This window comes from Alligator sinensis, unplaced genomic scaffold (genome assembly GCF_000455745.1).
Source record: "Alligator sinensis unplaced genomic scaffold, ASM45574v1 scaffold50_1, whole genome shotgun sequence".
NCBI lineage: Eukaryota > Metazoa > Chordata > Crocodylia > Alligatoridae > Alligator > Alligator sinensis.
This window is the reverse complement of record NW_005842059.1, coordinates 2,356,399-2,383,231: the sequence shown is the minus strand read 5'-3', so window position 1 is coordinate 2,383,231 and position 26,833 is coordinate 2,356,399. Positions and strand designations below refer to the sequence as shown.

Genomic DNA, 26,833 nt, shown 5'->3' with positions numbered 1-26,833 from the left:
TCCAAAGGATAATACTGCACTTTAATGTGTTGGTACAATAGACTTGTATGCAGTACAACAGCAGACTGTAATGCCCTATACATATATACACTGGATGTAGTTAAAGCTCATTATCATCAAACACACGGTATTCCAAAACTCACCACAGCCTACAAAAGTCTGAACAAAATCCAAGGCCACGCATACAAATAGAGGTATGTTCCCAAGACTATAGATGATGTTGAAATAAAATACCAAAGCCTGGTGCCCTAGTGAGAACTTTATCCTGAATAAATAGCTAACACCCAACCCATTCTGTTATCTCAGGTGCAAGACAATGCTTTACAAGAGACAGGCGGTTGCAACCAAATGAAAGTGAGTTCGGGAAAGTAGCAGTGCGCATGCGTCTTTGGTCCTTAAAAATGTTCTGAAGTTGCTAAGACAAAAAGAAAAAAAAAAAAGAAAAAAACCCTCTTCCTCTGAACTCCAGACAAGTATGACTTAAGGCTTTTAAACCAAAAACGAATAAAAATATATTAAACTCAAAATAGTCAAATTCTGCTCTCAGAGTCAGTAGAAATTGAGCGCTTTCATTAAAAAAAAATAAATAAAAATAAAGTGACTTTGTGTGCATGTGTGAACAACAAGGTAGGCCCAGGACAGTTCAAGTGCCACAGAGCAATGCATTGAGCGTGTCCATCCTGGCAGTAGTGAGATTAGTGTTTTCAGACTGAACACAATATCCTGTACAGTGCATTAAATGACAAATCCCAGCTGGTGTAATTAAGCAGAGACATCTTCAGTGTGTTTCTGGAAATTACTGGCAGTGAGTGGTGCTGGCAATTACAGAGCTGTAATAAGGGAAGGCCACCCTTTTAGTCCTTGCAGTCACCCTGCTGTAAAGCTTCAGGCCTGATGGAAACTAAGCCTGGCATTTTTTCACTTTGCTTCTAGTAAAGGTTGAGAAAAGAGAGGCAAAAATGTGTGCTGGGTCAGGACACTGCAGCTTGTAAGACCAAGATTCACCAGGGAGGTGAGCACATGGTGGACTTCATATAGTAACACCCAGAAGCATATATTGTGCCATATTAAATTAAACTGTAGTCCTATAATAATAATAATAATAATAATAATAAAGTATGCAAAGCATATTTTTTGCTAGTTCTAAGGGGAGGGAGTGATTTGTGCGTTGTATTGTATTGTCCCAATTAAAGAGTCAGAGAGTACTCATTAATTCTTTCCTAAGGATTTAATCAACTAGATCCAGTGCAGTTTGCTGTCTGATTTTCCATGCTGAGGTTTAACGTGTGTTTGGTGTCCCTGGAAATACATGGCTCGGTTGTCCCTATACAAGGGGCCAACTGAACAATGACGCCAGTGCATTTACAAGGGTCCCTGCCACAGAATTACACCCTCTCAGAAAGGACATGGAGAGTGGGCAGCGTTAGCGAGCTCCTTCCCAAAGCTTTGGCCCAATGAACTAGAAACTTGAAATATTCTAAAAGGAAACTGTCAGTCTAGTCCAATCAACCCATCAAAAAATCCAAGGAGGCAAATTCAACGAGATAAAGTGGTCAAAAAACCTCGTTGGAGTCATTAGCTCCCTTGCCAACTCAACAGCGGGTTGTATAAAGATTCCTTTAAAAAAAAAAAATTAAACGTTGACTGGTAAAATCTTCTCACGCTGAGGCAGAGGAAGGTGCGTAAAACCCTGAAGACAGGTAAGACTATACCCCTGAATTGTTTAGAAATTAGTTCCCTGCAAGGTAAGGACTAGAAAACAAGCGTCTTTAATTCACCATAAAACAACAGAAGGAGGCAGGCGAATGCTAACAAAATACATATCCTCACCAGACTCGGGTCACACAAAGAGGTATAACATACACGTTCAGAGACCGAAGCGAGACACGGCAGACAAGCTGCAATTAAAGTTACCGTAGGAGTCCTGAACTGTCCTGGGAGAGAATTCAGGAGCTTCCTGTTCAGGCATTGATGCATGTACGTGACCTTGCAAAAAACTCTGCAGCTTTTCAGTATTTCCTATGTCACACCGTACTTCATTTACCAAAGACAGGTTTACATTAGAAACAGGCTCTTCTTTCCCACCCTTCTGCCGCTTCTTCCGATGGCGGTCGATTTTGTGTTGTAGACGGGAGACAGCATAATTAAAAACTATTGGTAGCTGTGTTCCCCTGTGACACGAGAGACAGTTTAGAGATTCACAGGACCTATCTCTTTGTTACATTTGGGCTTGCGCGCAAGCCTCATACTGCACAAGTTAGGACAACAACTCACAACAGCTCGGGTTAAAAATCAGATGTACAAATGGTGAGGGACAGACGGACACGGGACGGCACGACCGGGGAGAGTGCATTCGGAGAACGGCACCGTTTCAGCTTCTGATGAGCGACAAGAATTCCTCGCGAGTCTTTGGATCCTCCCGGAATACGCCCAGCATTGTGCTAGTCACTGTTTTACTGTTCATCTTCTGGACCCCACGCATTACCATGCACATGTGCCTAGCAGAAATGAAAGAGGTGCCATGTGAATCAGGCTGGTTTGCTCTATGTGGGCTATGACAAGCGGCTGTTTTCCAGGGCCGCGTTTAACCCTGATGATCATTTGCAGAGAACTAACCTGCTCTTCAGGCAAATGAGTCTGTTGAAAGCATCTAAGTCAGTGTTTTGCAAGGAGCCTGAATAGTCAGGTTTCCAAATGCACTGGACTTGGAAGGTCTACTTCCCTTGAACAATAGCCTGCAAGCCTGGCATCGTTTTAATGCACGGCTAAAAATGCAGCAACATACCTGTTTAGAAACACGAACCAAGTGCTGCTGCAGAACGTACTTAGCCTTTAACGATGGCAGAATTTGGATCCAGGTTTATTTAGGACTGCTGGCTAAGCAGGCAGCTGCCACCGCTGCATAAGATAAGAGATAGCCACCCCCCTCCCCGCACGGGGCTCTAATCCAGCAGCATGCTGACAGCTGAGATGCAGCCAGTGCCGCGTGCCCTTGTGGAGGTGCCGGCTCATGAGCAGAGCTGTCACATGGCTAGACTGCGTACCCCACTTTGACGGAGACACGTCATGCAAGGAATAGCAGATGCGCAACATATAGACCGACGGGCCTTAAGCACAGCCCATCTGGAGTCCTGGCCTGTCACTACAGAGAAGAACGGCTCACGGTGACTTACGTTGCTTCGATAACCACTCCGACGCCAGCGGGCTGTAAGGCTTCGGTGATGGCTACTGCAATTTGTTTGGTAAGGCGCTCCTGGACTGCGGACACAACAGGGACATGAGAAGAATTAGGCACAGAAATGCCAGCCACCCCCCTGCTGCTGGATCTGTATCTCGCGCACCGGAGAGGGGGCACTATTAGATAAGGGAATTCCTCTGTATCCCTGCACTTCCTGGCTATTGAGCTTAAGGCCCCCTCGACACATTTACAGTATTGCACAATTGACCGGTGAACTGTGCAATTACCTTGAGACCAGCTGCACGTGCACGGTACTGATCACACAATAAAAAGCTCCAAACTGCTATGAAGTTAGACTTTGAAAATGTGTACTAACTTTATAGCTGGTAGCCATCAAGCTTTAATTAGCACTGGACTTCCCCCCTGCAGCTGGGAGCCCTGCCAGCTTTGGGGGAGCCCTGTCCGAGACCCAGAACCGTTGGGGACTCTCAGCCCCAGCAAGTGCAGACTCGGGGTCCTGGTAGCACCCTGCAGTTGCCGGCACCCAGGATCCCTTCAGCATGCAGGGCATAGCTACAACCTCCCAGTCCTGGGGGTACTTGAAACCCCCAGGGTGGGGAGATCTCCACTGCAGCGATCTGCCCTCCTGGGAGGGGTGCACGAAGACACCCTTGGGGTTGGCAGGTCACCGCAGAAGTGATCTCCTGGCTGTGGAGGGTGTGCAGGGTGCTCCCACGGCTGGGAGCTCCCAGACCCTGGGGAAAGGGGCTGTCACCATGATGCTAGGTGCCTCGGCACTGTCTTTTGAGAGCCCCACTGTCCAGAACAGGCTGAGGGAAGGTACAAATGTTGGGTCAGGGAGGTCAAACCTACCCTTGGCCAGGCCCAAATGCAACCCCCTAGTAATAGTTTCTTCTGTTTCCGCTGACCAGAAGAGCGGGTGGGATTTAGGGTCAACAACTCCACGAGTGAAGAGGAGTAGGAAAAAAAAAAGGAACCGAGAGCATACAGCCCTCAAGAATACCCTCCGTTTCAGTAGATACATGGCTCGTAGAAATGCCTGAGCTAGTGGTAAGATTTTGGACAAGGAAGGAAACACAGCACAGAACTACAAATGTCTGTCCTGCCAACTCAGAGCATTTTCCCCCTAACGCCGCTTACAATTTGGCCACATACAGCCCTGCTGCAAAAACCCTACCAGCGGGTCAAAAGTGGTCATCTTCCTCCAGGCAGCAGAGACTACCACAGCCTGCGGTTCTCTTATGAGGATAAATTAGATCATTTAACCCAGAGAAGTGAAGACAGAGTGGGGATTTGAGGGCAGTCTTCAAATACAAAGAAGGGTCATTCTAAAGAAGATGGCGATGAACTGGGTTTTTTCTTTAGCTACGGGGGGACAGGACAAGAAGTGATAGGCATAAAATCTGCCCTGTTGCAATTTAAGTTGGATGTTATGAAGAACTGTCTCAAGTAGCAGTTCAGGACTGTGACAGATTATGTAGAGAGGGGGGTGAAGTCTGCATCCTTGGGGGTTTTGAGGTGCAGGGTAAGTGAGCATCTGTCTGGGATGGTTTAGGCAAGAATCAGGGGGTTAAACCAGGCGACCCGCTATGGTCTCTTCCAGCCCTACTTTTCTACATGCCCCAAGAATAAAGCTGACTGCTCACCTTGTAATCTTCTACTGTATATCTCCACAATCCTAAAAAGAAGGAAAGCCAAAAGGCAGTTAGAGCACTTTCTAGGTGAAAACACAGACACTCACCAAGGACCAGTTTATCAAGGTAGACACCAGGCTCTTGGCCCATCCCAGTGTCAGTAGGAGAGGAAACATCCTTCTGGCAGCCTGGACCGCTGTAATTACAGGGCTGGTCAGGGCAGCTGGCCCATAAGTAACAGGCATTTCACCCTTTGGGATCTCTCCCAGTTGCCCGTGGCTTGGTGCTGGATTGTGTTTATGAAGGGCCCAAGCTGTGGCTCCCAAGATCTGCAGCGCCCCGTTGTCCTTCAGGCGCTCTGCAGTCGAGTAAGGCACCTTGCACCCTCTGAATACGGCCTCCCAGTGCTCTTCCTGGGAGCTATGGTGACATGGCTTCACAGCTGGAACCTGGTCCTAGCTCAGCGGAAACAAGGTAAAACCATGGGAGGATCTAGGATTTTGAAACGGAGCATGTGGATGATGTCCTGCATCAACGCAACCCACATTTTTCTCCAATTCAAGAGAAACCACACGTCTTACTAGTCTGCTAGGGGCCTAGCTTTAGGTTATAAAGTTTCAGATCAATGCAAAACCCAATATAAGAGTTCCAATGTACACTCATCTGCTAGATTATGTATTAGAGTTAACAAAAAACCCGCAACAAACTAGGCAAAAACAAGTCAAGAGAGCCATTAAGTCCTCTAGTCATCGTAGTTAAATGTATGGTCTCCTATTCAGATTTGTAAAACGAAACCTAGTCTTTTTGAGTGTCGTGGCAGTGCCTCCTATACATCACTGTCAGTCATTTCTGCACCTGAGTTAATGTCACCATACCCGAGTTATGGTTTTTAGCCACAGCTAAAGATAGGGTGACCATACAGCCCAGTTTAGCCAGGATTGTCCTGGATTTTGGCCGGCTGGTGAGAATTAAAATGAATATCCAGGAAACAAAGAGATGCGGGGCGCAGTCCGGCGGGGAGGCAAAGCACTGCGGAGCAGCATGGCACACCAGGTGGGTGGGCAGACAGGTGCTGCTCCCTGCCCACCCGCCTGCCTGGCACACCACGCCACCCCGCCTGCAGCAGCGCCTCCGACTCGGGGGGTGAGACAGGGACCACTTGTTCTCACTCAAATGATGTGCTGTCTAAGAGCAGTGAGAGACTGTCACTAATGTTCACATGGTGGGGGGGAAAGAAAAAAAAAGGCATAAATGTTACAGGGATCATTTTAACACCACTTTGGAAATAAAATGCAACTTTAACCCACTCCTGTTGTCACATAGGTGATTTTGGGGTAACACAGAGAGTTACAGAGTTGTTATTCATGTAAATCAAGGGTGTTTTAGATAACAAAGTGACCACCCAAGGATGCTGCTATAAAAACCTCCTATGTTCTCCTTGGTAAATCTGGACAGAAGCCAGACATTTCTAGACAAATACTAGCTAGGGGCACTAGCGATGAGACTGTGCTAAGAACAATGCTCTCTTGCTTTCTGAGTTAAATGATTATTCTCAAAAGTGACTCTAGGGGAGATAAATTAGGTATATTACCAACAAAGCAGCACCAATATTGGGAAGGAATATTATGTACAAATTATTTAAAAAAAAAAAAATGTTGACACTTTTCTAGATTTAAATTCAAGAGGTTCTGCAAGCATATTTCTGTGTGTAAAAGGTATTATTTGTGCCGGGTTACAAATGCACGCTCTAAAAACACAGAGAAATGTGTGTGTTTACTAAATACGGGTTATCCTTGACTATACAAACTCAACATATTAGAATAATCCTATTAGGATAGATTATACCTAAGGTACCAACAGCCTCATAAATCTTTGTTTGAATCGCAGGTTGCATTAAATAGGGCAAGGAAGGAATCTATTTTTTTTAGCAAACAGTCAAAAAACAGACCATCCTTTAACCCAATCCGGACAATGAATATTTTGTTATCCAAGAACCTGAGCCTTCGCCACTGAAGCAGATGGGAGTTTTACCGCTGACTTTCAAAAAGGGCAGGATCAAACCCCCAAATGGGGAACCCCCCCGCCCCAGAAAAATCCTGGGCACGCCACAGTGTGTTTCTATAATAATGGGGTAGAAAGAAAATTACATGCTTTTAACAAAATGTTGCCAACTGTAGAAGAATCATTTAAGAGCAGTGATAATTTCATTTTGAGTCCTTTTGTATTTTTGCAGTTTGAAGATAATTGCAGAGATGTGTATGCACAAATCAACTGATTTATACTTTGAGTCAGAAAAGGTAAAACATTAAGAACAAAGCCACTACAGTACTAGGGCAGCGGTTCTCCAGTTTTTTAGACTCGAGGTCCCCCTCGATACATTTGAGGCACTGCTCAAGACTGAAGGCACCCCTCAGAAAAATGCCAGCTCCTACTTTTCACTTATTTTTTATACCATAGAAAAAAAAATAACAGCGTAAGATCACAACTGGTCAGAATGTTTTTGGCCCTCTGGATTCCTATTTGAAATCTCTGAGTTTATCTTGGCAGGCAAGGTCCTTTGGGTAAATGTGATCTCTTTTAGTAGAGCAGCTAAATAGTAGGGAAAAAATGTCCTTTGCAAGCTTTTGGGTACAAAGGCCCTTCTTCAGGCATAGGGAGAGTCTGATGGTGTTTTGTGTTCTCCTGCGTGGAGCAGAAGCCAACATGCAAAATGCAGGTCTGTGAAAATGCAAAATGTGTGGCAGCGAGGAATAGAGGGGATGGGAGACTATAAGTGCAAGACACATAGGTGGCAGGGGGGTGATAAATGGGTTTATCTTGTGAATTCTTTTGCATGGCTATCAGTGCTACCACTGCACTGCACCCCGCAGCAGCTTTGAAAGGATCTCACAGCACCCCCGAGAATCACCGTGCTAGGGAATCTTTTTACTAGGGCTGTTCACCTTTAGAAACCCGACTCAGAAATAACATCGTGCAAGCCACCCTTTGAATTCCAGTTATAAGACTGTCGGGCAACCTGGATCTCAAGATGCCACCCATCCTATTCAGTGGCAGTAAAAGACAAAACAGACTGTAAAAAACTCTAGGCCACACTTTTCTCCATGTCATAATAATAGTGCTTCCAGTGAAAGAGGCTCAGAGCATCACCTTCAATTCCCAGGATGTGTGCACATTATAGGGGCAGGGATGAATACAAAGGACCCTTGAAGTTTGGGGCTGAATAGTCTGCCTGATCCCATTAGCCTAGGCAACATGGTGCTTTGCAAGCTCCGACAACTTCTGCTGCATCGGGCTGACAGATGATCTCCCTCTAATGTGCAGTTGCTTTAAGAAACCTTCCTTTCTCGGATCTTTGCAGCTCAGAGCCGGATTCCTTCTCCAAAATACGACAGGCTGAATTAAAAATGCTGTAGTGGCATCGTCTACCCACTTCCTTCCCACTCAGAAAACCCAGCATGCACGTGGATTTACAGGGCTGACTCTCAGTAGTGTTACTGGGAACTACATGTGTACATCCTCTGTATCGGAGAGGGAGTAGACAGACTCCTTCCATTCACGGGGCTGCGGCTCACAACCTAATATATGCTTGCTATGGCCTTGCTATCGCCCACAAGTCCTTATCCTTGATAAATGTCATTTTTCTGCCAGATTCAGCCCAGCATTTGATCCAAGAGCACATGCTGGGAAAGCTATTTGTGTGGCAAACAGATTTCTGAAGTGTCCCATTATGACTTTGGTTCCTAATCTGCACGTCACCAATAAACGCCATCCCGAGGCAGGCTCGCCGCAGGTTCCAGGGAAACAAAATGTCAGACTTAATTGAAGAGTCAATTAACACGGATGAAAAAAAAAAAGTTGGAGATTCAATTTAACATAATCCAGAGATAGACTGTAATTATGCTTATTTACCATTTACAGGTCTTGAAGGTTTATAACCCAGAGTCCATTTTTATTAGTCAAAATCAGCTAATAAACGTCATCGCTTTTAGTGGCTGGTTTTCCAAACTAGCTTCTCAAAATAAGCCCTTGCTCTACCTACGATAAGACCAGAGCACATCAGTTTTTTCAGGTATATTGCAGGAAGCATTGCAATTTTTTTCCCCCCCCAAGCAGCTTTGGTATAAACCAGCAGAGAGCAGCAATATAAGCTTTGGTTTTCCAGCAGACTTAATGATAAAGATGGGTTTAAATCCAAACCCAGAACAAAATACTGCCTGCTGCATTTTGGAGGGGGAGCAGATTAGAGAGATTAGCACAGCCCAGAATCCAATTTGTCATTGTTTTCATTAGATTAGCACTTACCTAGCAAGCTTGCTGAGACCAAGGACTTGTTTGTTGGGAAGATAACCAATATGTACCTGGAAAAAGCAGAGTCAGCCATTAGCAGGGTCAACACACTATTGAGGACACCCGTGAAATGCATGCATAGTGTACAAGATGTGCATTTCCTTCATGTCAAACTTTGAAACAGGAGTGGGTTTAACATCCAGAAGTCCCAGCATGTGGAAAGGAAGTGCTACCATGCAAGTCTAAAAGATGAGAGAGCAGCAAGCAGAGACTGACGGTGCCTGGCGAGTTCAGTGCTCGTGTGTACAGCGGCTACGTTTACTGGAAGAGATCACCACTCTTACGTGTCGGAGGTTATTAGGCTCATTTATCTATTCTCAGGAAGGCTATAACCTACACACAGACCTTAACACTGAGGTGAGATATAGACATTTTTAGGGAAGCATTTATCACTCAGTACAGCAAAGTTCAGCTAAGATAAATGCAGCCTCCTTTTAATGCCTACAAAACATTTAAAATACAGAGCCTGTCCTTTTATTTTAGTTGGAAAATTCATCTGGCAATAAACCGACAAACTGAAACGCATTTAAAAGGCCAAGGCCTGCAACACCGATGTTACAGAAGATGAGATGAAGCCCATATCTGTCCTGTTCAGATAGCGCATATCTGAACATTGTTCCAGTTTAATATGTAACTAGAGTATTCTCTGTTTCCAATAAAGACTGTCCCAAAAACGGTGACAATTTTCAGAGGTTGGCAAAAAGTGCCAATGAGCTGACATGGGTTTACCGTTCTAGCAGACTGCAAACCACCATTTGGTGTCCTTGTACCACCGATTTGATATATGGGCCAAATTACAACAGTAGGAAGGGGTCAGTATGGGGCACTCTCTCATATTGCCGAGAGAACTGATATTCTGGAAGCCTGTTGTGCTGCACCTGTGGCTAATGAGACCACAATTGCCCCTAATTACCTGGCTACATTGTTCACTTCTATCACTTTTCTGTTGGGTAATCAACCAGCTGACACCTGGAAGACACGAAACATTTCAGAGCAAGTCAGAAGCACAGCTACTTGGAGATAAAGCAATGAGGTTTTGCTGCCCGTGGAAAACAGGTTGGCCGTGAGTTTTTAAACAGCACAGCAAATCCACCATTTGCTGGCGAGCATTGGTAGCATGCTTGATGTACCCAACAGGAGAATGGCTCGCCCAACGATACTTCAAGGCAAACCAAGGCTGTCAGTTGCCTGTTTTAGTGGTAGGACCGAGTCAGTGTTTGCAAAGAGATTTCTCCAAACCACACAGGCTCAAGCTGCAAAACATAAAAAAGAACGCCACAGAAGTAATAAGAAAGAAGAAGACACACGCTGTACAATAACTATACAACAGGCCATTAAAAAGCCAGAAGGCAAAGAGTAGCTTTACTTTCCATGGATAAATATTAGCAAAAGGGCAGGGAGGGAAACAAGAGGTGATGACCTTCAACCAGATGTATGCATCACTGGCTTCTCTTCAAGTGACTGACTTTTAAGAAAATGGACCGTATTTTTTGCACCTGTACCCCAAAGTCAGGCCCCCAAAATGAAGCTGTGTGCCTTAAGCAGGGAAGCTGATTTTTCTGCCCAGAATCAGAACACCCCATTTTGATTTCTGCTCCAAAACCAAACGCCCAGGAGCAGCAGCAGCATTGCTGTTCAAGCAGCCAAGGGAGTCCATTGACTTAATGGCTCTTTTACTTTGCTCCACAGGTGTCGTCTGGCCTTTTTAATAGTCTTGGTGTTCAAACTAACCTTCCTTCTGGCAATTCTGCTATCTGCTATCTCCTCCTATTTCACAGCCTTGCAGGCCTTTTGGCTCTTGTCCTTGCTCTATGCAGCTGTAATGCTAGAAAAATCGTATTCTTTTCATTTTGCCTTCCCAAAACCAAGGTGCATATTACATCCCAGGGCACGTTGTATGCACGAAAATACAGCACGTGGGAACACAAGTGGGCATGGAGAGAATTTTAAAGGACACGGGAACACCTGCATTTTCTACAGCCCACATGTGCAGTGCAAAGAGGCATCGCATAGTAATATTTTATTATTTCTAATCATATGCAACAGTGAAATCTTTATCTTCAAAAGGAGACTAGACAGTTACCACACTGGGGTCACTTGACCAGTTGTCTTTTCCTGCCTAGTGCAGGGGGACTGGACCCAAAGATCTGCAAGGTCCCTTCCAGCCCCTAACAACCTATGAATTAGGGAGTGGTTCATCTTTCAGTGCTGCTAGGGGAGCAAAAAGTGGCAGATCACATGATTAATAACTGATTATTCTGAGGGCCTCAAAATAAATATTAGCAAATTGAAAACCCTTAAAAGAAGGGTCAAAGGGGTCTTTTCAAAGGGTATCATCTGGAAGTCAGGCTTTTTGAGCAGCTCAGCTTCCACATACAACCATCAGTCACTTCTGGATGTCTTTGGACCTGCAATTCTGCTGCCATTGTACTTGCCCATTTAAGACAGTGACATTAATCAGATGCTTGTACAATTTGTGGGATTTGGAGATGAATATGCACTGCCTGGCTTTTCAATTGTTCAGGCAAAAGCAAAGCTCCTGTCCAGGCTGACCTGGTATAATATCAAGATGTCTGCCCTAAAGGCTTGGAACTGCTTCATGAAGAAGAGCTTTGATCTAAAACGTCAGAAACTATTAGGTTAATCAGACTGATAAAGGTTGAGCATTATATTTTAAGGGCTTAAATCCACACACAGCTTGCATTAAGGAGGTTTTCATAATTTGTATTCTGAATATCTACATCACAGCTGTTAGCTGCAGATAGTTATGGCTTTAAGAAGGGCAGCCAGGAAGCACACTTGAAAGATTTGTTTCAGTGCATATTGCAGGGTTTGTTTTCCAAAGAATTACCTTTCCAACAAACGGAACCAGGTGATGTTCACACAGTGAAAACATGTCTATGTCCTTCACAATTACCATCTCATCGTGATCTTCATCGAAGATGGCATCATTCAGAACATCTGAAATTAAAATATTTGCATGAGAAACGTACACGCGCAGAATGTGCAATACGCAGGAAATGCCGGTTTTCTTTCCACTTGATTTAGTAAAGAATCCACCCTATCAAATACACAATTGAACATCTATGTGTATTTTAGGGGATTGGAGGCATCTTTAAAAGCTAGGTACTAGGGCTGTGCGAAATTTCACTGGCTGTTTCATTTCGACACTGTTTCGACCAATTTTGAGTTTGAAACAGCAAAATCGAAACAAAACAAAAGCCCTTGAAATAGCCTCAAAACAAAACGAGGTTGGTTGAAATGTTTCAAAAGTCGAAACGTTTCGACCACAGGCTGGGGATGGGAAGTCAGTCCAGCTGGGCTGACTTCCCATCCCCAGTGCAAGATCCGGTAGGGGGGGGGGCGTCAGCCCAGCTGGGCTGCTTCCTCAATACCTGTGCTAGATTGTGCTGGGGTGGGAGGCAACCCAGCTAGGCTGCTTCGCCGACCCCCATGCTAGATTGCGCTGTGGCGGGGGCAACCCAGCTAGGCTGCTTCACCAACCCCCATGCTAGATTGCACCAGGGGCGGGAGGCAACCCAGCTGGGCTGGCTGGCAACCCAGCTGGGCTGGCTCCCGCCCCCGGCCCTATCTAGTGCGGGGGTCGGGGAAGCAGCCCAACTGGGCAATCTAGTGCTGGGGATGGGAAGTCAGTCCAGCTGGCCTGTCTCCCCATCCCCAGCGAAACTTGAAACAGCCTCGAAACAGCCCTTCTGTTTTGACGGAACAGAACAGAACAGCGGTTTCGACTCAAAATGAAATTTCAGACAAAACACTGTTCCGTTGAACCGTCGAAACTCAAGTCAAAACAGAACAGTGCCATTTCGCACAGCCCTGCTAGGTACAGACAGTCAAAAAGACCAAAATGGAATTGATCCAGTCTTTGCAGGTTTGTCTAAACTGTGTAGATTGGACCGATAATGACCAGAACTCACATTTGCTCTTCAGTCACAAAAGGCAGGCAAATTCCTGCACTGGCCCAGGCCAGAAAGTGGGGAGCGCTGCTCAAGCATGCCTCCCAGTTGGCCAGCCATTGCTGAGCAGGGGCCACCCCTGATTGGCTGCCGGGAACATGCCTCCAACCCCCTGCTGTCTTGATGTAGGGAGGGGAGGAGCCCCTGTCATAGTGCCGGCTCCCCTGAGTGGGGCGTCTGCCCATGTTGAGGAGCCCCATGCCTCCGGGAGTATCCCCTGGCCCGGCCAAGGCTCCCCCCAAACCCTGCTCCACCCAGAGGCATAGAGGAGCAGAGGCTAGCCTGCCCAACCTGGGAGGTGGGGGTTAGTGGGGAGCTACACAGCATGCTGGGATGCCACAGGACTGTGAGGTTAACTTGAACCTTGAGCAGATCGGAGACAGAAGTTCGACAGACTGGTCTAACCTAAACTGGTTAAATCCGATGCTACATCCATCCAGGTCTATCTTAAACTGAGTTCAGCCATTTTGAAACCAGTCTATGTGCACTGAACTTCTGTTCTGTTTCATAGATTCATCGATGTTAGGGTCGGAAGGGACCTCAATAGATCATCGAGTCCGACCCCCTGCAGAGGCAGGAAAACGTGCTGGGTCTAGATGACCCCAGGTTTAGACCAGTTTCTGATCACTTATACTGGTTTACATGTCATTTCTGTCCCTATCCATAGACAGATGCATATCACCCATCAATGATCTCCAGTAACCTTGTTTTTTAAATAATTTTCTAGGCCCATGTGACCTATTGAAACTCTTGGCAATCTATAGACGACATAGACATCTGTTTTGGAGACTGCGTGCTTTGGGCAAGGTCCATGGCTGTCAGACCGCCTGCACCATTCAAGCTGCTTGTATCACATAACTGACATTAAAACAAATTTGTTCACAGGAAAACAAGCGTGGCTCCCCAAGTGTTTCAGAATGGGAAAAGTAGACAGCTAATGAAGCAACTCAGGAATTAAAGACTCGTTATTACAAGGCTACTGCTGAAAAAGAAGGCCTGGTTATAAAGGATCTTCACGTTGTATTTGCTCTTCCATGTCCTGCATGGCAAAGTCCAGCTGGGCTAGGGTTCAGGCCAGAAGCAAGCCAGTACAAAGGTCCACCCTGTACTTAAAAACTAGTGCCTAGCATGGGATAAACACACCCAGGCAAGAGTGATTTAGGCACATGGTAGCAACCTGACAAGATCATTCCCCTTCCCCATGATTCACTTTGTGGCTAATGATGGCATAGAGCCTCTCAAACTAGTTTCTGGCTTGATGCAACACCATCCATCTCCAGCGCTTGCCTCTTCAAGCTCCCTCAAAGCACGGGACAGAGTCCATCAGCTAATGGAGATACAGCCTGTTTTACCTTTACTCCAAACAGAGCTACTTTAAAAAAAGGATGACAGCGAGGAAAGCAGAGGGAAGGAGACTAGTCAGCTCCTCCTGTAGCAAACGGGCGCTGCCCGAGTGCAATGCCTGCAGCCTTCGTGCTGTTCCCGAAGGACGGTACCCAGCTCCTCAGCCTACGTCCGACTGAGGTCAGTCCTACATCATGCATCACGGAGGATCCCAAGAGGCCAGACTATATTGAGAGATGTCAGAAGGATGTTAACCAATGCCCCGAGGTAAGAGACCCAGCCTGCTATTCAGAAAGGGAAGCAGAGATCAGCCCAAGTTGCTGTCTGCTCTGTCTCTGTAACCTCAAGCCTGCAACGGCTATGCTAGCAATTCAATGGGGCATCCAACCAGCCTAAAAGGAACAGCTAATGAAAAGAGGCTGCTCGTAGGTTCATACCGGGTATTTTGTGCAGCCTGAAGGAACTACTAGACAGCTCCCGAGTACCATTAAAAGAGCAGGGCGAACAAGAACAAAGGGTGCCGTGCACCGGCGGTAACTTCGTTAAAAAGGTTCACTCTGGTCCTCGAGTGACTCAGTGGTTAATATACCAGTTCAACAGTTGTGCCCGCCGCATAATGTTATACACCTTCCCTCCAACACGCACGTCTACCTAATGGCTGCCATCTGGTGCCGACAGCGTATCGCCGTCGCAGAGTGTTTTAATTTCCTGCGTGCTATCAGCAGGATGCAGGTAACCGTGGAAACCAGCATCTGCGACATTCTGCCTTTGATGAGCGTTCGTTACCACGAAGGCCTGGCGACCTCAGCAAGACGCAACCTCGGAGCGTCGTCTGGGCTGCTAAGTGGACCGGGAATGATGGGTGGGCCCTGAAAAGATGAGGTGGCTTCTTCAGAGAGCTGTGCCCGTTGCAGGAGTCAGTCCAAGAGATGGGGAGGAATAGTGGGACGGGGGGAGTGGGAGAGGCACACACTCCTCAGGGCTGATGGGTCCCCATCAGAGGCAAGAACAGCAGCAGCGACCAACTATGTGCCACCAGGGCAGGGAGGAAAAATGTGCCGAGAGCAAATTCGAGCAGCCGCAGTCCAGAGGAGGCTGCCCGTGCACGTGGTCCTATGCGGAAAGGCATCCGCCGAGCTCCATGCAGCTGGGAGCACGTTCCCCTGCCATGTGCCAGCAGAGCCAATGCATTCCCGAGACCTGCAACATCCAGGGACCCAAAGTCCCAGCACGGAGCACTCCCCAGGACAGAGACCACCCCGAGGAGCCCAGCCAGCACAAGGGAGCAGAGGGGACAGAAGACAGGATAGCCCAGAGCGGCGTAAGCCATCGGCACTCCCTCTCTGCCGTGCAAACAGATCAAACAGCTGCCTGTCTCCTTCCTCACTCCATTCCTTTCTGCCTCGAGTTCACACTCCTCACCTTTTCAAGTGCCAAATAGCTCTGCCCCTGCCGGGCAGCCAGCTGGGACAGTCCTCGTCACCAGGACTCGCAGGGTCCCGATGGGGCCTCGTACTCCAACAGGACAAATTTCAGGACCAGCTCACCGAACACCTATGAATCCCAGCAGGGTTCAAGGGTCCCCGCTTTGTCCTAACCCATCAAAGCCTTCATGCCTTTCCCCTTATGCCCTCCATTTCCAGTAAGCTCCTTGCCCGTGGGCCAAGCTCCTTCCCTCCCTTCCTGCTCATCCTTGTCGTGCTCCTCTCCAAGCCAGCGCTGCCGGTCGCTGCACCACGTCCAAGGAAAACCACCTCCTTCTCCCACCTCTGGCCATAAACACAGTAAGCAATCGCTCATGTCTCCAGAGGCTTGGTCTGAAAGGGGTTGCGCCTATTCAGACGGTGTGAGGAAGGTCAAGGTCAGCTGGTAACGGGGTCTCTTTACAAACTGGGAGCTTCCACGAAGGACAACTGCAAGCCAACAGGGACCCTGCTTAATGATTTAGGCGGAAGGATACAGCTTTTTGGAGGGGAGCTATTTGAGTGACAACGGCTCACTCAACAATCCCGAACTTTGTCGGGAGAGACCTTTTCGGGACTGATGTCCGGTGCTAGGCACTGTACGGACCACCCCTGCTCCACAGAGCTTAGGCAGAGGAGACAAGACGGCGGGCAAGTGGGAAAAGAGAAGAGCCGGGAGGGGAAGCAGCGTAGCGGGGGTCCCACCAGCCAGCCACGGGGCTGGGACCAGGACGCAGGGCTCCCACCACACTGCCACGGTACCATAGGCACCTCTTTTTTCCCCTTTGACCAAAAGAATAAAGCCGACCTGGCAGACTTCCCAGAGGAAAAGGAAGGGAAGACAAACCACGAGACCCTTTGCCTTTTCCAAGCCGTCAGCATCTCGCTCACCGCTCTGCTTCATCTTTAGAGCCAGTCCCAGCAGTTTGAGTCACCTGAATTTTCTAGCTTGAGACTAGCCAACTGCAGGTCCGGCCTGGCGGCTTCATGGAGGGTGAAGGGGTAGAAGAATTAGCAGACTAGCAAAACTGGTAATTGGGGAAAAAAAGAAAAAACACCTTTAAGAGCCTGGGAGACAGAGCCAGAAGAATGACCTCAAAACTAGCAAGTGGCTTTCTTCTCAAGCAAGACACCAGACACGCACCTGAAAGGGAAGCAGGTTAGCTGGACAGTCTTGTGGCCACACCACAGCTCCCCGTGGCAAAGGAGCGCGTGGCCTTAGTGTCACCCAGACCTGTGGTATGAGAGCTGGTGCATCTGGCAGACACGGAGATTAAGTCGTCTCATTTTTGTGAAGATGCAGAGGTTTTCCTTTGCAAACCCCCACCTGCTTCCCCCCTTCTCCCGCAGCACCTCCTGCTCTATTGCTTTCAGGAGGTCCCTTGTTAGTAGGAGCACCCTGCCCTCCTTTCCTCCACTATTTGGTACAGAAAAGGAATCCACGGACGCTAAGACGACTATAGCAAAGAGACGGAAAAGGGGTTGCTGGACCCTCCTGTGACCCGCTGCTCTAATTGTCCCACTTTCCAGATGTGACAAGGCCACAGCTGCACCCGGGCCACGTAGGGGATGCTCCTGCAGCAGCACTTGGATAGCGGAAAACCGTCCCCTCCTAAGTCAGTAAACTGGAGAACAGCTAAGGAAGTTGAATGCAAAACCTTTCCAGACCCATCGTGATATTAAAAGGCTCCAATTCAGTTCGAACATGAATGCTTTGGGGGCCAGCAGGCAGCAGACATAAGAGGTAGAGCTAGGCGTGCGATTGTCAGAGTATCCGGCGGTAGTTGTCTCTGACCCAGAGCCAAGCGAGTGCCATGGAGACTTTAGTATGTCATAAAACTAAAGCAGCCGCATTCATTGAGAAACAGCTCCTGGAACACTACGGGCAGAATTTAAATAATACCTTTATCTACAAAATGACAGGGGATGAAAGCAAAAGTCAGAATCAGATGAGAACAAGGAACAAGAGAGACCTTTTCGGGATTTTGCGTCACGGGGAAAAAGGACCTGTTGCTATAGAAACTATTTGCATGGCTTTAATGTAGCATGGGAAAGCAAAAGCACCTCTAGCAAGCAGAGGAGATGCAGCGTCTGCCCAGACAGCTGGCTGGTTAGGTCAGGAGAATGAAAGATGAGGCCACTATACAGAATGGCCTCTTAAAACATCCCATTAGATCTATGATGCTTGAGACACTTGACATATTCGTTTCCTGCGACAGCGCATCCACAGTGGAGGTGTGAGAAATTTATCGTTTGCTTTCTCTGACAAAGCAACCAATAGTTGGGGAAGGTCTTTTTCTTTTCAACCCGTTCTCCCCCACCCCCTTATACACACTTGAAGAACAAAGTTTCATTTGCTTTCATGAGTCCCCTGGAAGTTTGGTCTATTCTAGAGTCTAGACACGGGTCCAGAGAAGGGCAAGCTCTCACGAGCATCCTCATTTTAAAGACGAGCAGGAAGATGAATCTCCCCCTCCAGACAGGGGTCCGGGCAGATTAACAACTATATGGCTTTTAAATGCATGGGTGGGGACTCACTGCTGGGGAGCACACCTCAGCAAAGCCATCGTTTCATCTGTCCACTCCTGTCACACAGTAAGGGGCACTATAATACGTGGCAACTCAACCCCTTCCCGAGGGACAGGAGTGGAGAGCTGAGCTAGATCCGCGGGAACTACAGTACATCCTACCCCATAACATGTCCCTATAAAACAGCCTAACGGTTCATCTGTCCGTCCCCCACGATGTCCAGTGGTAGGAACCAGACTGAGAATACTGTCCGCACCTAATTAACATCATAGGCAACGTGAGAGACCAAGGATTTGAATATCTGCAAAGAGCAAATTGCATTCATCCCCCCCAAAAGCAAAGAAGCTGGCCCCTCTTGGTTGGAAGTGGGGTACACTGAAGGCCTGGCGTGCAGTTAGCGTTGACAACTACTCTTGCAGCAACACGGCTCTGACTGCTGTTGTCCTACTACTTTACCTGTGGCAGGCCAGGGGGTTATGCCTTGTAGCTGTGCAAGGGATGTGACTTTCGCACAGTGCGATGCCTCCGGAAGGATAATCAAATGCACAAGTGCAACATGGGTGACAACCGGCCGGATGGCAGCTCTGCAAGACTATGATCTAGGAGTCTCGGTGCATCTGGGTCCATCCCAGATAATGCATGGACACTCGAGTAATTTTAGTAAGAGGGTTTGCACGGGATGGACACTCAGTCATTTTAGTAGTAGGGTTTGCATGGGATGGTTTGGATAGGGATGATCTTGCAGGGGGGTTGGGCTAGATAACCTCTAGGGATCCCTTCCAGTCCTGGTTTTCAATTATTCTAAGATTTATTTATTTTTGTTAGCTTGTGGCAACTTCTGCCCACGATTCAAATGCTGGGTGTGGGTAGAAAGAACAGAGCTGTAAATCAAAATTACTGTAATTTTACAAGGTTTATGGGACCTTGAATTGCTTCTGGTTAAGAGGCAGAGAGCAAAGTTTTCAATATATCCAGCTATTACTACTCTGTAACTGCAATTAAGCAAAGTTTTCTTTGCAAACAAGTTAGTGGGAAGAGTGGTTCTTAAATACGAAAAAAAATACAAGATATCAGAATGAAGAATTATTCACTGCCATGCATATGATTTATCTGGTAGAACTGAAAAGTTGTGAACAAAGGAATGGATTTTGGATTATGTCAGGTTCGCGAGAGACGCACCATTAGTTTGGGACCTTTTTAATAAAGAAAGGCTCCAGAATTAAAATTGGAGATAAAGAGAATTGTGTTTAAATTAACAGAAAGAATACAAAAGAAATTGTGTGTAATGAACCCTCTAAAAACATACCAGCTGGGTCAGATTTATAACAATCCTCATGCCAAAAAGGTCTTCTGAAGTGTGATAAAGGTCAGTCATTTTAATCTCTTGGAGCAACTGAAAGACTGCATTCATCCCAGATGGATTTAATTGCTTAAAAAAGGCTCCACTGCTAATTCCAGAAACCGAGCCTGAACTTTAGCTGAGTACGTACTTGATTTATTAGAAAGCAAAGGGAGAGGAAAGGCAATATTGCTAATTTTGTGTGCTGTTTGTATCTATTTATTTGACTTCCAAAAGTGCTCTCTGTTCTGCCGGGAGAGATTTGAGTCTATTCACATGGAAGATCACAGTTATTACAGATTCTCTGATGAAACAAAGATTAAGTTCTTAAAGTGGTCTTCCGTCGATACCTTTATTAATATGAAGCCAAAGCTGGATGATGTAGCAACTCATTAAAATTGTATCAAGATTTCATAACATTGCCATAATATTAGGGGACACGTTGAAAGTTTATTCTAAAAGCCGACGTACAGGCAGGGAGTGGGGAAGCTGAAACAATGGATTAAGAAAGGCCATGCAAAAGGCTTTAACGAGCAGGATCCTCAAACAAGATTTAAAACTTCTAGCTAAAACCTGAAACAAGCATAAATGAGTGCATTTGGGTTGGAAGACACGGGTCTTTGGGTAAATCGGATGTCTTTTATTTGACCAACTCAAATAGTTGGAAACATGCTTCTTTGGACACACTGCAAGATCCAAAATCTTAAATACTCCATTTCAAAGGACAGACACCCCAGGGAAAGTGAATCAAGATTTTGTTCCTGTTCCTTTCCCAATTTTTAGGAAACCCCCCCTGATATAGCCATAGGAAGCTAGCAATGCAAGCAAGGTTGAAGTTTAACGAGGAGCAGGCTGTGTTTTGTCCAAATGGGCTGCAAGAGAGCTAGCAACCTCGGTATCACGTCTCCAACAACAGCGGAGAACGGAGTCACCTGCCATCTCTCAGAAACAGGCAGGTTTGCCGATCAAACAGTCTGTTTGCTCAAGCTGTCGACGGTCTGTTTTCACATGCTGGTGTTTTAGCCAGCACCGTCCTCGGCAAACTGACTAAGCTTGAGAGACTTGAGAGTCTGCCCCACCATTATCATCTGCTAAAATACCAACTCCACTGAGCCAGAAGAAAACGAGGATTTAACAGTAAGGTTGTATTTATTCTATATTTGCCATACAAGCAAAAAGCATTATAAGATGCACATGACAGGTCTCATTCTTAGTGCTGGAAGTTACCAGATGATAACAAATTTTGCCTTAAGGAGATGTACAAAAAAAAAAAAAGAAAAAAAAAAAAAGATCATTTAATGACTGGATACAAAAATCACAGGACTAACCGTTTGAATCAAGGCAGGTTCAGAAAGCCAGGATCTGAACAAGAAAATCAGTTTTCCACCTGCATATAGTGTTTCTGTATTAAATGTGCATAACTGCTGGCCCCATGGTAAAAGGTCCTGCATTTAACAAAGCGTCAATCCATGCGCTGCCGTTGGCAGAAGAGGCAGTTCAGTGTGCAGCCGTGCTTTAGGGCTGTTTTGCTGAAAAATGGGCTTTTTGCCTTGCATCACTAGCTCTGCTTGTACAGCCACTGCAGCTCCGAATGGACACACTGTTTTACTCGCACCACTTTAACATAATGAAAACCAAAGTTATTTTCCTTCTGCAAAGGCCTAATGTTCATTAGGGCTAGTGTCTGGTGTCTCCTGTGGTCTTTCAGAACCAGGACCAACTATTACTGCTCCTCTTCTCGCGGTGCTGAAGGTCCCCTTGTAAATTTAGATTAGCCCCATTCATTTCCAGGACCTTGGGTCTAGTCGGCCTTTAGGACTTGCCTGATGTACAGCATTGCCACTCACTGCTGCTCACGGATCCGGTCTTGGTACACATATTCTATTCTGCAATGTTTATTTTAATAGCTTTGCAGACAGCAGCCTTCAATAAAGCTGCTGAGTATTATTAAACGAGGGATTACACCCCTCCTTACAAAACAAGGCTGAACTTTAGAGCGACCGAACCAAGAGTACAAAACTAAATTAAAAAGACAGCCAGCATTGACTAGCTGTCCAGCTTGATTTTCGGTTGCAGAACGTCCAGTTGACAAGTTTCCAGTCTAATTTATTCCCACAGCTAATCTCATGGCTCATTAGAGCCTTACTCTGATGAGATGATTCGGCTTCCTTGCTATTTAAGTTTAAGGAGTGGAAGTCTTCTGGCCACCCCTATTGATACAGGAAACGTCAGGAAGACTCCCCTTACAGATCAGCCTTCCTCCACCTGCAGAGCCAAATAGGAAGCTCTAATTGCTGATAATTTTATACTGGTTGTTTAGACTGATTAAGTCACTGGGGCAAAGGACATGATAAAAAGTTTGTTTCTATAGTAGTACAGATCAGTTGTCCTGAAAAAAATTGGCTTAAAAAAGCCAAAGTAGGGTATTGACCAAACCCAGATGTTTTAACCTGAAAAAAGGATATGTGACCTAGCATCAAAGTTCGATCCTGACATTGTTCTGGCTTTTCAGAGGTGATATCCAGCTACACAGACATTCAGTTTTACATTCAAATCTGTTATCTGTGCTCTGCGACACGTACTGAAGATGAGTCAGGAACATGACTATTTAAGCAAGGCCAAAGCAGCCGTGGGAGACATCCAGTGGCAGTGAAAATGACCCAATAGGGTAGGTGAAAATTGACTTTAAACTTATTTTGCTGCTTTAATTACATACGGGTAGCTCAAAATTGAGTAGATTTTGTATTTAGTCTCATTCCCCCCTTTCCACAAATGCTTCTCTTCCAGAATAACCAAGAAAAATAGTACCGTATCAGGAACCAAAGAAGTGACATACGATGACTTGGGGGCAAGAGAAATTTACTCAGCTGAAGTTTGCGTTGAGTAGCTAAATATTATATTCATTTGCTGTTCCCTCCCATCCCCAAGATAAAAAGGCTCAGAGGGGCTTACTAAAAAACCAAACAAAACTAGCTAGCCAAAAAACCCTCCCTCCCCATAACACTAAGCTCTCTTTAGTAAGAAGCTTTCAATTGAAGCCCAAGAAATCTCCCCCACCCCCTGACAATTTTGGCTCACTCAGGACCTACAAGTGTCAAGGTTTTTTCTCTTTCAAAGGAAAGAGGTTCCCTAATTAGAAAAAAAAAAAAAAAAAGCCCCACACAAGATCTTTGGGGTCTTAAATAAGCAGATTTAAAAAAAAAAAAAAAAAAAAAAACTTTTGCAAAGGAACTTAAAAAAAAAAAATAGCACTCGTGGCTGACCCTATACAAGACACATGCATTAAGTGAGCTGGAAAATGCTAATCACACCCAGAGCTTATGCAGCCAGTTGTGTGCTGCACCCTTGCTCTCTCCTTCCTGGGGCTGCAGGATGAGATGAAAGGGCGCTGCAGGGCAGACCCTTCTCCACCCCCAAATCCTTCCCTAATATTCTGGCTGCAGCACCCAAGCCACAAGTGGCTCAGCACAGAAAGCGCTATTTTCTCCCACTCTATGCATTGCGTCTTCCCTACAAAAGCTTCTTTTGAGCTGGAGTCCGCTGGTCCCCGTTCACCGAGGGATGCGTATGGCATCATGGCTCCGATTAACACCAACGGTCTAGCCCGGCTCAGCAGCCCACAGCATCCCTGCTTTACTGCATTGCAAAGCTTGGGTGCTCAGACTGTCACAAGAAGCCTCCGGGGCAGACACAAAGGCTGAAAGACAAGAGCAAGAAGAGGATAACTCACAAATGTAAGCAGCAAGGGACAGCGCTCCAGGCAATCGTGTGTGTGAAGGATCATACAGTCCCTACCTTCCCATTTGGAAAATTAAGCTGAGCATTTTAAATACGTGCAGGTTTCCCATCCAGCGTGCTTCTGCCCCATTTCTTCTATTCTTAATTCAACTTGACAGCTAAAGACTCTCTGCTGGTTTCTCCGGGGCAAAGAAAACACCGCTAGAAATAAAAAGCTGCCTCCAATTGTTCAGTCTCACAGGGGTGATTTTTGGAGTCCCGCAATCACACTACATACGGGGATCACTCCGTCGTGCAAACTCCTCTCTCAGGCTGGCTCTGCGAACCTCCAAGAACACAGCGGCTCAGTACCAGCATTTACACACTTTGCACTAGTGCTTGCAGACCCCAGGCAAGCCAAGGGCCTCGCTGCGCTGGGCACTGCAGATGGACGCACCGCAGGCACGGTCCTTGCAGCACTGAGACACAGTGACAGGTGCTATATAAAAGCCTCCTTTCTGCAAGTGTAAGCACATGCTTTTTAGAAGCCGAGTACAAGGGCATTTTGCTGGACAGCCAGAGGGCTCTGCTGCTAACTCTGCCTACATTTCCGTGATGGAAACTGGAGAGGAAAGATTGCCTCCAACGGGAGGGGAAGAGGGGCTGTTCCTTTAAGAGGGAAGGGGGAGTACAACAGGGGAGGCCGGGGCAGTGCAAAGGGATTCAGTCTCCTTGAAGATGGGCGAGGTGGGAACAAGCACATTTCTGTCGCACACCTATCTCATCTCACCAGTCCAAAAGGAAACGCATAAGGAAGGACAGCGCTCCTGGAGCCTGGATCCCGTACAAAGCAGGTTTTCCCTGGAAAAGCCTGAGCATTACCACCCAGTCCTGCCACCTCTTCCCCATGGAGCAACCAGCACACCCAAGGAGCAGCTGCACACTACCACAAAGGGCTCTCCCGCTGCCCTCCGGAGCTGCACGTCACCCACCATGACTGTCCTCTGCAGGGACAGGGCTTGGCTAGGCAGGAAATGTTGACACCCGAGTAAATGCTTTGGTTGAAGACCTAGGAACAAGCAGCATTTTACTCTCCCTCTTGTCATGCATCCTCCAACAATGCCATCCCGTACACTGTTAAGAGGGAACTCTTCAGCCTTTGCTGTCTGGCAAGGCACACTGCAGTCCTACAGGCAGAGCCCGATAGAGTCCAGGGTGCATGGGACAGGAGGGACGAAAAGCTCCTGAATAACCTAGGAACTGCATTGGTCACACGGCTGCTGCCCATAAAAGCACTAGCTATTAGTCACTATGGGGAAGTGAGATAGCAAGCGTGCTGCGATAACCTGAGCTGGAGAAGGCAGTGGAGGGCTTTTGTCCAGGTGACAGCAAACAGGCAACAGCCAGGCTGGCAAAAAGCAAAGTTAGGAGTTAGTTTGGAGCCGGAGCCAGAGCCGGAGGACGAAAGCAGGCTGCGGACCAGACCGACTGGCCTGCAGGTTTCTCATTCGTGCTGCTGCTTGTCACACCTCGAGCTTCTGGGCCGTCCCTAGATCTGCAGCCAGCTGCTTCCCAAGTCCATACGCCGCCAAGACAAGCACGCGGCTGGCTTTCATTTGGGAAACAGCACTCCCATCTTGCTTTTTAATTTAATTTTTTTGTAATGGCTGGAACACTTCCCATTTGCAGACCTTCAAGATGTAACTGCTTGCATTAACCAGTCTGCAGCGGTTTCATTCTACACTAAAACAAGACACATTAGCATTGGGCACGGACAGATGACTCGGTAGTGTTTGTCCAGCACAAGTGCTGAATTTCCACGGGGGAAGGGTGGACAAGCGTATCTAGGTAACCTGGGCTAGGAGTGTGGTGGATACCTGCAAGCTAAAGGACTCAACTGCCCAGTGAGAGTCAGGGGTGGGGGAAGTGGCTCCACTATGGGCAATAAATACCCTAAGGAGACGGGCAGCCCCATAACGCCAGGTGCAAGTTGGAGAGAGGCTGCTATTACTGAACTCAGTAAGTGCAAGGTGCAGCCCACCCATGACCCCTGCACTTCTGGCAGAAGAGGAGTTGCAGCGGGGAGGAGGAAGGGAAGGCACTGGCAGCCAGTCTCGCTCTTCTGTCTTTTCCCCAGCTGGCCTCTCCCTCCCCTCCTTCCTTCCTGCTACCTCCGTGACTCAACTTTTTCATTCAGCAACAGCCCGGCTGACGACAATGACAGTATCGCTGCTGCCATACGGTCCTGGGTTGCATCACGCGGACCGCAGGCTTTCTGCTTTCCATACGCTGCTGCCCGACAAGGCTGGGAGCAGGAGCAGAGGCCCCACCGAGCCTGGGGCCAGGGGGGCTTCTCCCTCTCCCCGAAACGCTCCTCGAGAAACCTGCCCGACACGCACGCACAATTCACTCATTGAAAGTTTTCATTTCAAGTTCATCCGTATGAGCAATCGCAGTCCAGGGGAAGCCCAGCCAGCTCCTGGCCCAGGACTAAATGCTGGGCAAACCTCAGGGAAAGAAGAAGTCACAACTCCGGGGAGTTGCCAGTCTTGCATCAGGCGGGAGAGGAAGATGCCAGAGCTCCCTTTCTCCTCTGCCCGGCCAGCGCGCGTCTGATTTAAAAGCAGCATTTTGGAAATCTACCTGCGGAGAGTTTGACAAGTTCATGACTTCGGGGCAGGGGGAGAAAGCAGAGAGCCCGCCGCTTCCCAGTGACCTCCTCGCCAGGCCCAGCAGTAGCTGCGTGCGGCTGGCGACACGACAGTCCCCAGAGCAGAGCTGAGGCCGTCTCAGTTTCTGTCCCCGGGAAAGCCAGCCCTCGTGGCTCTCGCACTTCTGTTTCCTCGCCCCCTCGAGGCCGGGAGTCGGCGAGACCCCCCCGGCGCACGAAGCCAGCAGAGGAGGGAGCCGAGAGGGACTGGTTTTCCTTCCCAGAGCGGGAGCCCCCCCCGCACCTGGGGCATGGTTAGGACACGGGAACACCAAGGCAGGTGCCCCCCTCGCCCCAAGGGCCTCTGCCGTCTCCTCCCTAGCACGAGGAAGGAACCACGCAACCACCCGAGCATCCTAGACCATGAGCTGGCAGGAAATGTGGCTTTCCCTGGGAAAGTCCCCGCTCTCTCCAGCTGGCTGGGTCCCAGCAGGGCAGGGCTCGGTGCCGGGCACCCGTGCCGGGTCCGGTCTGCGGGGCAGGGCTGGGGAAAGCGCCCGGGCGGTGGAGGCGAGCTCCTACCTGCGATGGTCTCCTGGTAGCCCTTGGTGAAGAACTGCATGGCCGTGGCCGCCCG

General features: G+C 47.6%; 1 protein-coding gene across 1 annotated transcript; it reads right to left on the bottom strand.

Moving 5' to 3' along the window:
* Positions 1 to 26,830, bottom strand: GCH1 (GTP cyclohydrolase 1; the record flags this gene model as incomplete). The annotated part of the gene is made up of 6 exons (XM_006023111.2): positions 1 to 2,498; positions 3,174 to 3,258; positions 4,846 to 4,877; positions 9,136 to 9,191; positions 12,032 to 12,141; positions 26,779 to 26,830. Coding segments are annotated over 6 exons (462 nt in total), but the record flags the coding sequence as incomplete, so codon positions are not given.
* Between the last annotated feature and the right edge of the window lie 3 nt (positions 26,831 to 26,833).